This window comes from Mus musculus, chromosome 9, assembly GCF_000001635.26.
Source record: "Mus musculus strain C57BL/6J chromosome 9, GRCm38.p6 C57BL/6J".
Lineage (NCBI taxonomy): Eukaryota > Metazoa > Chordata > Mammalia > Rodentia > Muridae > Mus > Mus musculus.
The window spans coordinates 20,097,734-20,111,135 of NC_000075.6; the positions used below are offsets into that span (position 1 = coordinate 20,097,734).

A 13,402-nucleotide genomic window follows, 5' to 3' on the forward strand; every position below is an offset into this window, starting at 1 on the left:
CCTCCCCACTCCACCATGTCTCCACATGAATGCCTCCACACACCCTCCACTCCACCTCACCTCTAAACTTCCTAGGGCCTCCAGTCTCTTGAGAGTTAGGTGAATCATCTCTGAATGAACACAGACCCAGAAGTCCTCTACTGTAGTTGGGGGTCTCATATCAGCTGGTGTATGCTGTCTGTTTGGTAATCCAGTATTTGAAAGATCTCGGGGGTCCAGATTAATTGAGACTACTGGTCCTCCTACATGATCACCCTTCCCCTCAGCTTCTTTCAGCCTTCCCTAATTCAACAACAGGGATCAACTGCTTCTGTCCATTGGTTGGGTGCAAATATCTGCATCTGACTCTTTCAGCTGCTTGTTGGGTCATTTCAAGATTTTAACATCAATATGAAAATTATTTTATTAATATTTCATTCTGTGTGGGAAAATGAAAAGATTCAGATGTACCATGTTGATTATTTTACAACAATGGGATTAAATTTGACATCATCAAAGTGTATAAATGTTTATAATAATAAGCACTTTATGGTATATTGTCTCCACATATAAGTGCCACTTGATTGGAAATTCTTCTACATTGACTTGTCTAAAATTAGGAAATCTTTTTCTTTTGTAGCATAAATTGCTGAATCATAGATTTGTGCCAAGTTCCTGACAATTAGCAGAATGAAAATAGTTAGATTTTTAGTGTACATAGAACCACACAAAGTTTATATACAATAGTTTAACCTAAGTACAGTGAGCCCACAGTCATACTGTGGATATTCACTTTCTCCTATTCTTCTACAATTAATACAAATTCTGCAGGGACTAGTACAACCTGGTCCCATTTGTATAATTATGAAATGCTGCACTGAGCCTTCAAGACCATAGAATGGTCAGTAATCAGTCTGTAGACGCTTCTAACTCTATATCTATCCTGGTTACAGAGAGTAGCCTTCATCTGACTACTCTAGTAGGCATAGTGGTGCGTTTGAATCTTCATTGTTTCTTCATAACTTAGAAGGAAAGTAGCTTGACTGAATAAGTGCTGAGAGATGGTAGATATGAAGAGGATTATTACAAGTCTTCAAACCTGACAATTTGGGTAGGTAGTAGGGAAGAATAAAAATAAAAGAATAAGAATAAGAATAAGAATAAGAATAAGAATAAGAATAAGAATAAGAATAAGAATAAGAATAAGAGTAAGAGTAAGAGTAAGAGTAAGAGTAAGAGTAAGAGTAAGAGTAAGAAAGAGTAAGAGTAAGAACAAGACTAGAATCTATTTTATTCTGATATATATGTCACTTTAATTGAGGTATCAGACATCTTATTCAATTTGGTTTTCACCAACTACGGCTCTATGATACATGTGTATATCAAAATTGGTAATCTATTAAAGAGTATTCAGATTTCAAATTTTGTATTCATGTTTTATTAGAATGAAAATTAATCTTGCATATTTTCTGACATTTATAAAATATTCCATAAACATTGTTTATTATTACTACCAGTAATTATAACACATCATTTCTACATAAATATTCAAACACACAGTAACATGTTCATCTAAACTAACATACTTTGAAGGCCTAAAATATGAATTCTGAAATTTCAGTAATGGTACCAGTATTCTGAACATGTGGATGTGTTTAAAAAATCCAGTTAAATATATTTATTAATGAGACTGAGTACTGCTTGTCATTTCTCTAAAATATTTTTAAAACATAATCATATAAAGTAGGTACTAATGATGTATGCCTTGTACATAAGGAAACTGACATTATTTGTAAGTACTTTAAATTCCTTTTTATCCTTTTACAGTTTACAGAGGTCCTTTGATGAAGGTTAAATTAGATCTTGTGCTTTATGTTCTTTACTTTTCCCCATTCATACACTATGATCTGACAAAATAATCAGCTCTGTTCTCTTCAATGCAGATGAAGAAGGTATGCAAACCTCTACACATCTCTTAAGGTGTGTATGTTAGAAATATGAAGGTTTGTACTAAGAATTTTAAAGACCAATCACAGATCTTAGAGTCAAAAAAGTATGACAATGCTAAGACAAAACATGGGATTGAGTTTTTAAAAAACAAGTGGTAGGTTGTCTGTTTCGATACAAATAAACCTATATAAGGTTTTAATTTCCAAAGGGACTTCATATAATTTACATTATTTAATTAACCAGGAAGAGTGAATGTCAATGTTACATTTGTTGTCACAGATATCAAATAATTATCTTCAACTATTAAACCATTTTTACAAAAAATTGAAAATTATCAAAGCCAAAGCTATAAGTTACATATTAAATAATTTATAAATCATCCTTCTAAGAGATAAGTAAGAATAGTGCTTAATTCCTGGGGGGTAACTGGCACGCTACAATGTTTAAAAGTATAAATTATGAACTTTAATCTTGAGAAAAAAAACACTTTCTACATAACCATACTGTCTCAAACTCTTTCTGTTATTCTGACAAATAGATACCAATTTAAAATCTTGTTATGATATACTTGTTTCACACAATATTGGATTTAACAATTATGTTTTAAGTGTAGCATGAACTTTGACCATGTTCACTCCCTAACACATTTTTTCTGCTTACCTCCTCCTCCTCCTCCCCCAGTGTTTCCTCCTCCATTTCTAAAGTAATAAGCCTTTAGACTTTCCTCTGCCTCAATCTCCCAAGCATGGGTTTTACAAGCATACACTGACTGTATGACTGTATCAAATAATTTAGTGTTCATATAGTGCTTCCAATTCTTGTGATGTACATGGGTATATAATGCCTTCTACCCAGGCTCATATGCATGAAGAAAAATTATTTGTGTACCTAAGAAAGTGAGTAGCATATGAAACGGTAATGAACTACTTCAAAGATTGTGTTTGTGGAAACCACAAATACTTCTGTAGTTATGTGGGAAACCTTAAGTTAGAGTATTTACATTAAAATTTCTTAGAATTCAGAGTGATTTTTATATTTGACTTATTCATTTTTCATTTATTCATTTTGCAATCATTATTTTTTCTTTCTAAAAGGGAAATGATGAAACTAAAAATGGAAAACATAACATATGTTTCACAATTTTATCTTCTGAGAGTATCTGATGATCCAGAACTGCAGCCCTTTCTCAGTGGGTTGTTCCTTTCCATGTACCTGATATCAGTCCTTGGGAACCTCATCATCATCCTGATTGTCAGCTCGTTCTCCCACCTCCACACTCCGATGTATTTCTTCCTCTCCATTCTGTCCTTGGCTGACATTGGCTTCATTTCTACAACAGTCCCAAACATGATTGCAGAGCTTCAAATCCACAGTCCAGTCATATCCTACGTGGGCTGCCTCACTCAGATGTCTCTTTTTATCATTTTTGCATGTATGGATAGTATGCTTCTGGCTGTGATGGCATATGACAGGTTTGTGGCCATCTGTCACCCATTGCGTTATGCAATAATCATGAATCCTTGTCGCTGTGGCATCTTAGTTTTAATGTCTTTTTCTGCTAGCCTTTTTGAGTCCCTGCTTCACAATTTGGTTGCCTTACAACTTAAGTGTTTCAAAGATGTGGCAATTGCCAATTTCTTCTGTCACCCTTCTCAACTTCTAAATTTAAGTTGCAACAACACATTTAATAATAACATACTCATGTATGTTATTGGTGTCATACTTGGTGTTTTTCCCTTATCAGGGATCCTTATTTCATACTTTAAAATCATTTCTTCTATTCTGAGAATCACCTCTTCAAGTGGGAGGTATAAAGCTTTCTCTACCTGTGGGTCTCACCTCGCAGTGGTATGCTTATTTTATGGAACAGGGCTTGGAGAGTATTTTGGCTCACTTTTGTCTCATTCTTCTGGAAACAATGTGGTGGCCTCATTAATGTACACTGTGGTCACCCCCATGCTAAATCCTTTCATCTACAGTCTGAGGAATCAGGACATTAGTGATTCCCTTAAAAGGCTCCACTTTTGAACTGGTTAGTCACAGGTCCCATGGAATCAGCTTGATATGTTTGAAGAAAGTTTTAAAAACTAACCACCGAGAACTGTGTGTACTGCCACATTGTTCCCATGAGCTTTCTAAAGGTTGACGCATTTAATTCATTTTTATTTATTCATAACAAAATGGTGCTTTACTAGAGTGACAATAGAAGAAATTCTTTGTTTATCTACTTACTTAATTATTTGAGGCAAGGTTTCTCTCTATATAAGACAAGCTGAACTGAAACTTCTGTATCTGCCTCTGGTTCTAGAGTGCTACAACTAAGGTGTGTGCGACAACACCCAGTTGAATTTTTTTTTTAATTTCTAAAAAATCCAGTTTCAAAGGTCAACTAAATTTATGGGTTAAATGATAGTGAAGGTTGCTGAAAATTGTGAATGTGACCATACTAAGTAAGACCCTGAAAATTGTCACAGCCATTTGTTTTTCTTATGTACACCTTACACTATAAAACCAGTTGAAACTGAAAAGAAAATTAAAAGAAATTAACGTAATTTATATAATTATAACATTAAGTTTACTTCTGAGTAGAGAAAGGATCCCACCACCTTTGTGGACATTTGTTTACTCATTTTATCCTCCTCTAATTCTTTCACATGTCTCTCCTCTTCTTTTAGATCTTTTTACTCTGTCTCCTCTCCTCAATCAACTACAATATGTGAACTCAGTTGACTATTTCTAAGCACTGTACATTGAATGTCAAATATGCAGATTAATCATCCAGTGTCTCAAACACCAAAGTTGGACTCATCTAATTATATTAGGCTCCATTCCAATGTCTCCTCTTTTTTATTTTTTTACAATGCTCCTATCTTCTCATGCCAATCATAAAGAAGAAGCCTTGAGAGTTTGGCCAGCATATTTCGGTATGTGTGCACTTGAACTGTGTTCCTTGATCTTTAGTCATGAGGCACACAATGAAAATCACCCAGTACCCAGGGAGGTGAGGATGAAAAAAATATCAGAAGCATTGTTTCTTCATCATCAAGACTAACACTGAGTACTGAATAGAAGGATATGCTTATAATATGTGAAGTTTAAGGTATGGGACTTGTTAAGTTTTAGGTAGTGGTTGATGTGGGCATCCTAGGAATCTTATTCAAAACATACTTTCATCTATTGCTGAGTATATGTCTATAAACATCTTATATAGGGAAACAGAAAATATCTCTCAATAATCTCATCCTTAAAAGTATAAAATAATTTTAGTGTGATTATGAAAATGAGGATGGTGGTACAGCAGTATCTACAACACAAACAATTATGAAGGATGCTTCTGATTTCCAAGTTCTAAGCTCAAGAGCTCTGTTGTTTAGATCAGTATCTATCTATCATCATGTATTCTACTTGACTTCCCTATTTTATATGTGGCACATTCGGTTTATTTTATATAAAAGAACAGAGGTTGTGTGTAAATTGTTATGGTTCTTTGGTCAAGAAATCTGGGATCATGTTTGCATCTGTGACATCTCTTTACAAATCATAGGCTGAGCATTAAACATTGAGGTTTTATTTTTTTCTGTTGAGCTCAATCTGTATACATTTTTACTTTCTTGTCAACTCTAGTATGAGAAGCCTCCCTCATTTGTACACTTTCACGTCAGTTTGTTTTATTTTGTTCTGTTTTGTTTTTGTCACATGGAATATCACTGGCAGAAATTTGCTTCGTGAGTAATAGAGAAACTAACTAAGGTCATTGTAAGACAACAAAGGGGTTGAGCAAGAGAGGTGCAAGGAGGAAAGCAAATAAGTAAGAAAATATGTATGAGATGCTACTGATGTAGGTCTTCTCCTTTTTTGATAACTTAGTCATACAAAGTACTTAAGTTAAATGTTAATTGCTGTGTTCCCAGCTTGTAAATTCTTTTATAAATTTTTAAAGTAGCAAAACTGTTTAACACATTCAAAAGACCACTGTTTTACATGGAACCAAATGTAAAAACATGTAAAATAATTTTTCTCATATAATTATATGGGTGAGAATTCATCTGTGTTCAAATGAAAATGAGCACACAACACATCAGAACCTGTGGTTGAATGAATTTCTGATGGGAAAGTTTAAACTTAGAACTCAAAACATTGGTATTACAAATCTAATCTATAACAAATTAATAACTGAATGATTTATGGAAGCCTGAGAACATAAAAGGAAACCAACCCAAACTAATGAATAAAAACAAATAGTAAGGTCAGGGAAAAAAATCAATGAAATAGAAACAAAGAAAAATAAAATGGTTAAAATGAAGAGCTGATTCTTGAGAAACATGAAGAATATTGATAACCATTTAGCCAAATTAAGCAAAAGAAATAGGAAAAATACAAAGATGAATCAAATTATATAAACAACACAGAAGAATGTACAGATACCTGGCAGGTATTTTTGTTTAAGCCAGGTTTTTCCCTGCTCATTGTGATGTGCCCATTTTATCTTCCCTTGTTTGAACATTGGTAGTTTATATGCACTTAGAAATTTATACATTTATTTTAGAACTCCTAGTTTGTTGGAATAAGTTTTTAAAGTATGGGCTTATGATATTTTGGATTGTACTGGTATATGTTGGTGTGATAAAAAGATCTGTAAAGAGGAATGGGTGATAACAGAGGTGGGTAAGAGATAATGATGGATGAGGAGTGAGAATTAACATGGTACAATATGTGTGTGCAAGTACTAATTTGTCAAAGAATATACACAAACAGAAAAAAAGAATTAAAATAAGGCAAGCATTGTTAAATTTACATTCATTTGTACTAATTACACTCAAATTCTTGAAAGAAAATCATCTTTAGAAAATTATTTTCTTTCAAGTTAGTTTTTCACTAAAATATCCCATGCATTTCTCTTAATCCTATCAACAAGAATTTACTATGAGACCTCATTAGAAAAAAATTTAAATTACAAAAATTATGTAAAATACAGAAAGGATCTAAGGTAACAGGATAAAAGTTAATGCTTTTGTTAAAAGTTAATGCTTTTGCAACAACAGTAACTATTGAGTAACTATTGTTACCTAAAAGCAACAATGAGCAACCTCACTGGGAATAAAAGCTAAACTAAAACTACAAATTTTCACCTAGGTCTTCTATCCAATTGCAGTATTCCAGGCTCATTACTAGCTCTTCAAAAGACCATTTGCTAATGTTGCCCTTGTCCCATGCCCCCATCTTCAGTGAACTAAAGAGATCTTCCCCTCCTAAACTCCTGATCGCTAACCATTGCATGGTCTTAGACCCCCAACTTCAGCAGGTATTCTGTGGGAACTCTCAAGCTACTCCAGCCAGGGAAGCAAGTAGGCTGTTACCTATGTGAATTAAACACGACTTCTCAAGGGAGAGTCTAAAATCCAGAAAGACTTAGAGAGATATTCTATAGGCTCTAATAGATAACAGGTACCAGCCTAGACAAAACATTAATGAAAAAAAAACATAGAAAAATAAAATGCCTCATGATAAAACCAAATTTAAGATATATCTATATAGATATATATAGATACATCCTTAAATATAAGGATATATATATATATATATATATATATATATATATATATACATCAAGAGCGAGAGATACAGATACAGATACAGATACAGATACAGATACAGATACAGATACAGATACAGATAGATACAGATACAGATACAGATACAGATACAGATACAGATACAGATACAGATACAGATACAGATACAGAAGGCAATAGGAGGAAAACTCTAATCTAAAGAGGTTAACTACACACATGAAAACATGAAGAATACAGCAGAGGACTGCCATGTCTGGGTTCAATCAGAGAAGATGCACCTAACCCTGAAAAAACTGGAGGTCCCAGGGAGTTAAGAGGTCTGATGGATTGGTTGTAGATGTTGGTGACATCCTCAGGGAAATGAGGGTAGGGAGGAGGTATGGGATGTGGAACAGTCAGAGGGTCACTTGGAGGGGAATAAAATCTTGAATGTAAAATTAATTAATTAATTAATTAACACATAAACACAAACACACATATACATAAACACACACACACATTATCACAAATAACAATAATAACAATAAATTAGTCAAAAACACTGATAATTGATACCTTTCAAAATCAATAACCTTTATACGCCAATAAAAAAATAAAAACTAAGAGCAGGTGAGAAAGCCATCTTGTATCCCGGGTTCCCTCAGAGACCAGTCTGCACAGGAGAGTGTACAGACTGCAGAAGCAACATAGCTTCTGGGACAGGCCCCATTTCCAGCCTTCATCTTCAGACAAGAGGCAGATCTGAGTGCCAGACCTCTGTGCATCTTCCCTGCAAGAGGAGAGCTTGCCTGCAGAGAGTACTCTGACCACTGAGACTCAGGAGAGAGTTGGACTCCCGGGAGTGCTGACAGAGGATAACAGAATCAAAGGAGGAACAAGCTCCATCCAGAGACAACTAGAACAACTAATGCCAGAGATTACCAGATGGCGAAAGACAAACATAAGAATATTACTAACAGAAACCAAGACCTCTCACCTTCATCAGAATCTAGCATTCCCACTTCAGGGAGTCCTGGATACCCCAAACACACCCAAAAAGCAAGATTCGGATTTAAAATTGTATCTCATGATGATGGTAGAGGATATTAAGAAGGAAATTAATAACTCACTTAAAGAAATACAGGAGAACATGGCAAAACAGGTAGAAGGCATTAAAGAGGAAGAACAAAAATCCCTAAGAATTACAGTAAAACACTGCTAAACAAGTAGAAAACCTTAAAGAAGAAACACAAAAATCCCTTAAAGAATTACACAAGAAGGGCACAAGTCTCTTCCGGTCGTCGCCAGCACCAGGTCACCTAGGACACAGAGTCAGTGGACACTCCAATAATCCCCAGAGGACTCTCCTGGCAATCTTAGGATCTCCGGTGAGTGGAACACAACACCTGTTCCAATCCAATCACGCAGGACCTGAGACAGCAGAAGGGAAGCAAAAAACCAGCCTGACCAAGGGCACAAGTCCCTTCTGGCCAGCTCCAGCACCAGGTCACCATGGACACAAAATCGGCAGACACCCCACAGTCCCCAGAGGACTCTCCACGGGATCTTAGGATCACTGACCAGACAGCTTTACAGTCCTCAAAGGAGACACCACTTCGAGGTACTGTAATACGCCCAGGATCTTAGGACAACAGGATCCCAGGATAACAGGAGCTGGGTCACACCAGTATTTCAGGGTCTCAGAAGAAGCTTGACTGCCAAAAACTCTGACACACCCAGAATCTCAGGTTCACAGGAGCCCACAATCAAAGGATCACAGAGAAAGCTGGACTCTGAGGAGTCCTGAATCAACTGGGATTATAGGAAGGACAGGCTCCAATCAGATATATTGAGCGCAGCAAACACTTGAGATAATCAGATGGCAGGAGGCGAGCATAAGAACAGAAGCAACAGAAACCAAGGTTACTTGGCATCATCAGAACCAAACCCTCCCATCTTAACAAGTCCAGGATACACTATCACACCAGAAAAACAAAACATGGATCTAAAGTCACTTCTCATGATGATGATGGAGGACTTTAAGAGGGAAATAAAGGAAAACACAGGTAAACAGCTAGATGCCTTTAAAGAGGAAACACAAAAATCCCTTAGAGAGTTATAGGAAAACACTACCAAACAGGTTATGGAATTGAACAAAACCATTCAGGATCTAAAAATGTAAGTAGAAACAATAAAGAAAACCCAAAAGGAGACAACTCTGGAGATAGAAACCCTAGGAAAAAAATCAGGAACCATAGATGCGAGCATCAGCAAAGAATACAAGAGATGTAAGAGAGAATCTCAGGTGCAGAAGATTCCATAGAGAACATGGACACAACAATCAAAGAAAATGCAAAAAGATCCTAGCTCAAAACATTCATGAAATCCAGGACACAATGAGAAGACCAAACCTATGGATAATAGGAGTAGATGAGAATGAAGATTTTCAACTTAAAGGGCCAGCAAATATCTTCAACAAAATTATAGAAGAAAACTTCCCAAACCTAAAGAGATTCCCATGAACATCCAAGAAGCCTACAGAGCTCCAAATATACTGAACCAGAAAAGAAATTCCTCTTGACACATAATAATCAGAGCAACAAATGCACTAAATAAAGACAGAATACTAAAAGCAGTAAGGGAAAAAGTTCAAGTAATATATAAAGGCAGGATTATTAGAATTATTCCAGACTTCTCACCAGAGACTATGAAAGCCAGAAGATCCTGGACAGATGTTATACAGACATAAAGAGAACACAAATGCCAGCCCAGGCTACTCTACCCAGCAAAACTCTCAATTACCATAGATGGAGAAACCAAAGTATTCCATGACAAAACCAAATTCACACAATATCTTTTCACAAATCCAGCCCTTCAAAGAATAATAAAGGGAAAACTCTAACACAAGGAGGGAAACCATGCCCCAGAAAAAGCAAGAAAGTAATCCTTCAACAAACCTAAAAGAACACAGCCACAAGAACAGAATTCTAACTCTAACAACAAAAATGACAGGAAGAAACAATTACTTATCCTTAATATCTCTTAATATCAATGGACTCAATTCCCCAATAAAAAGACATAAACTAACAGACTGGCCACACAAACAGGACCTAACATTTTGCTGCTTACCAGAAACCCACCTCAGTGAAAAAGACAGACACTACCTCAGAGTGAAAGGCTGGAAAACAATTTTCCAAGCAAATGGTCTGAAGAAACAAGCTGAAGTAGCTATTCTAATATTGAATAAAATTGATTTCCAACCCAAAGTTATCAAAAAAGACAAGGAGGGGCACTTCATACTCATAAAAGGTAAAATCTTCCAAGATGGACTCTCAATTCTGAATATCTATGCTCTAAATGCAAGGGCAGCCACATTCATTAAAGAAATTTTAGTAAAGCTCAAAGCACGCATTGCACCTCACACAATAATAGTGGGAGATTTCAACACCCCACTCTCACCAATGGACAGATCCTGGAAACAGAAACTAAACAGAGACACAATGAAACTAACAAGAGTTATTTAGAAAAATGGATTTAACAGATATCTACTGCTACATCCACTCCAGTAATGACAAGCGTGACAGGCCCTGAAAACCTGGGCAATGTCCTGAAGCAAAAAGTTCATGGAAACTTAGTCTCCTAGAATCGTGGCATCCTGTATAAAGAATGCTCCAATCCCCTTGCTTTAGTTGGTAAATGGATCTGTGTGCTTTCCCTTAATATTGCTTTATTACAAGTGCTCCTAAGGATTGATATTTTGACATGTAGCTAAGTTAGTGTCTAGGCAGTCCTTGATCCAACCTTTGGCATAGATAACTAAGTCACTGCCCTACACAGAAATTTACCATTATCTAGGAAGAAGGAAGTTTGTGACCTAAAGAGAAACCAGAGTAGATACTTAGAACTATAGATAGCTGAGTTACACCCACACACAAACAAGTATTTACAATGGCCTAGGGGGAAGGTGGACTATACAATAGACTAGAGTAGGAACTATGGCAAGGGCACGAAGCCCTTGCCCCTGGCTTCTAAGATTAACTGGACCTTAGGTGGAGCTGTTTTTGATCCCAGTTGTTAACATTGAATTTTATCCCAGTTGGTTCCTGCCAGTTCTTCCATATTTGTATTCCTTTGTTTTCTGTAAGAATCCAGTAACCTCTTTGTACCTTGCTGGTGTGTCATCCAACTTCCCTATTTTCTTCTGTATAAAAACTTTGATGCTGGATTTGACAAATTACATTCAGATCCACGCTCCCTTGTGTTGGGTCTGTCTGTCAATTCCAGCCAAGGCCTTGCCCACCTGCTCCAGAGACTCGTTCCACACAGACAAGGGACCCAGAAGGTCTGCGGCAATCTACAGAACATTTTATCCTAAAACCAAAGGATATACTTTCTTCTCAGCAGGTCATGGTAGCTTCTCCAAAATTGACCACATAATTGGTAGCAAAACAGGTTTTAACAGACCAAAAATATTGAAATTGTCCCATGCATCCTATCAGATCACCATGGATTAAGGCTGATCATCAATAACAATATAACAAATAGAAAGCCAACATTCACATGGGAACTGAAGAAACTCAATGATACTTTGGTCAAGAAAGAAATAAAGAAAGAAATTAAAGACTTTTTAGAGTTTAATGAAAATGAAGCCACAACATACCCAAACTTATGGGACACAATGAAGACAGTCCTAAGAGGAAAATTCATAGCTCTGAGTGCCTCCAAAAGGAAACTAGAGAGAGCATACACTAGCAGCCTGACAGCACACCTAGAAGCTCTAGAACTAAAGGAAGCAAATTCACCCAAGAGGAGTAGACAGCAGGAAATAATCAAACTCAGGGGCGAAATCAACCAAGTGAAAACAAAGAGAACTATTCAAAGAATCAACCAAACCAAGAGCTGGTTCTTTGAGAAAATCAACAAAATAGATAAACCCTTAGCCAGACTAACTAGAGGGCACAGGGACAGTATCCTAATTAACAAAATCAAAAATGAAAAAGGAGACATAACAACAGAACCTGTGGAAATCCAAAACATCATTAGATCCTACTACAGAAAGGCTGTACTCAACAAAACTAGAAAACCTGATTGAAATGCACAACTTCCTAGACAGATACCGGGTACCAAAGTTAAAGCAGGATCAGATTAATGATTTAAACAGTCACATTTACCCTAAAGAAATAGAAGCAGTCTTCATTAGTCTCTCAACCAAAAAAAGCCCAGGACCAGATGGGTTTAGTGCAGAGTTCTATCAGACCTTCAAAGAAGACCTAATTCCAATAATCCTCAAACTATTCCACAAAATAGAAACAGAAGGTACTCTACCCAATTCATTCTATAAAGCCACAATTGCTCTGGTTCCTGAGCCACACAAAGATTCAACAAAGAAAGCAATCTTCAGACCAATTTCCCTTATGAATATCAATGCCAAAATACTAAAAAAAAATTCTCGATAACTGAATCCAAGAACACATCAAAACGATCATCTATCATGACCAAGCATACTTCATCTCAGGGATGCAGGGATGGTTTAATATATGGAAATCCATCAACCTATCCACTATATAAACAAACTCAAAGACAAAAATCACATGATCATCTTGTTAGATGCTGAGAAAGCATTTGACAAAATCTAACACCCCTTCATGATAAAAGTCTTGGAAAGATGAGGAATTCAAGACCCATACTTAAACATAATAAAAGCAATATACAGCAAACCAGTAGCCAACATCAAATTTAGTTGGGAGAAACTTGAAACAATCCCACTAAAATCAGGGACTAGACAAGGCTGCCCACTCTCTCCCTACCTATTCAATATAGTACTTGAAGTCCTAGCCAGAGTAATTAGACAAGCAAAGATGATCAACGGGATACAAATTGGAAAGGAAGAAGTGAAAATATCACTATTTACAGATGATATG

General features: G+C 36.1%; 1 protein-coding gene across 1 annotated transcript; it reads left to right on the forward strand.

Annotated features, from left to right (window-relative positions):
• The first annotated feature begins 892 nt into the window (after positions 1-892).
• On the forward strand, positions 893-3,957 carry Olfr868 (olfactory receptor 868). Its single transcript, NM_146559.2, has 2 exons — positions 893-1,090; positions 3,024-3,957. Exon 2 carries the CDS (start codon positions 3,028-3,030, stop codon positions 3,955-3,957), a length of 930 nt encoding a protein of 309 aa, NP_666770.1. The 5' UTR covers positions 893-1,090; positions 3,024-3,027.
• Positions 3,958-13,402: the final 9,445 nt, after the last annotated feature.

Bases quoted from the DNA above. Each gene is read 5' to 3' on its own strand.
- Olfr868 (NM_146559.2), top strand. From the start codon at position 3,028: ATGATGAAACTAAAAATGGAAAACATAACATATGTTTCACAATTTTAT.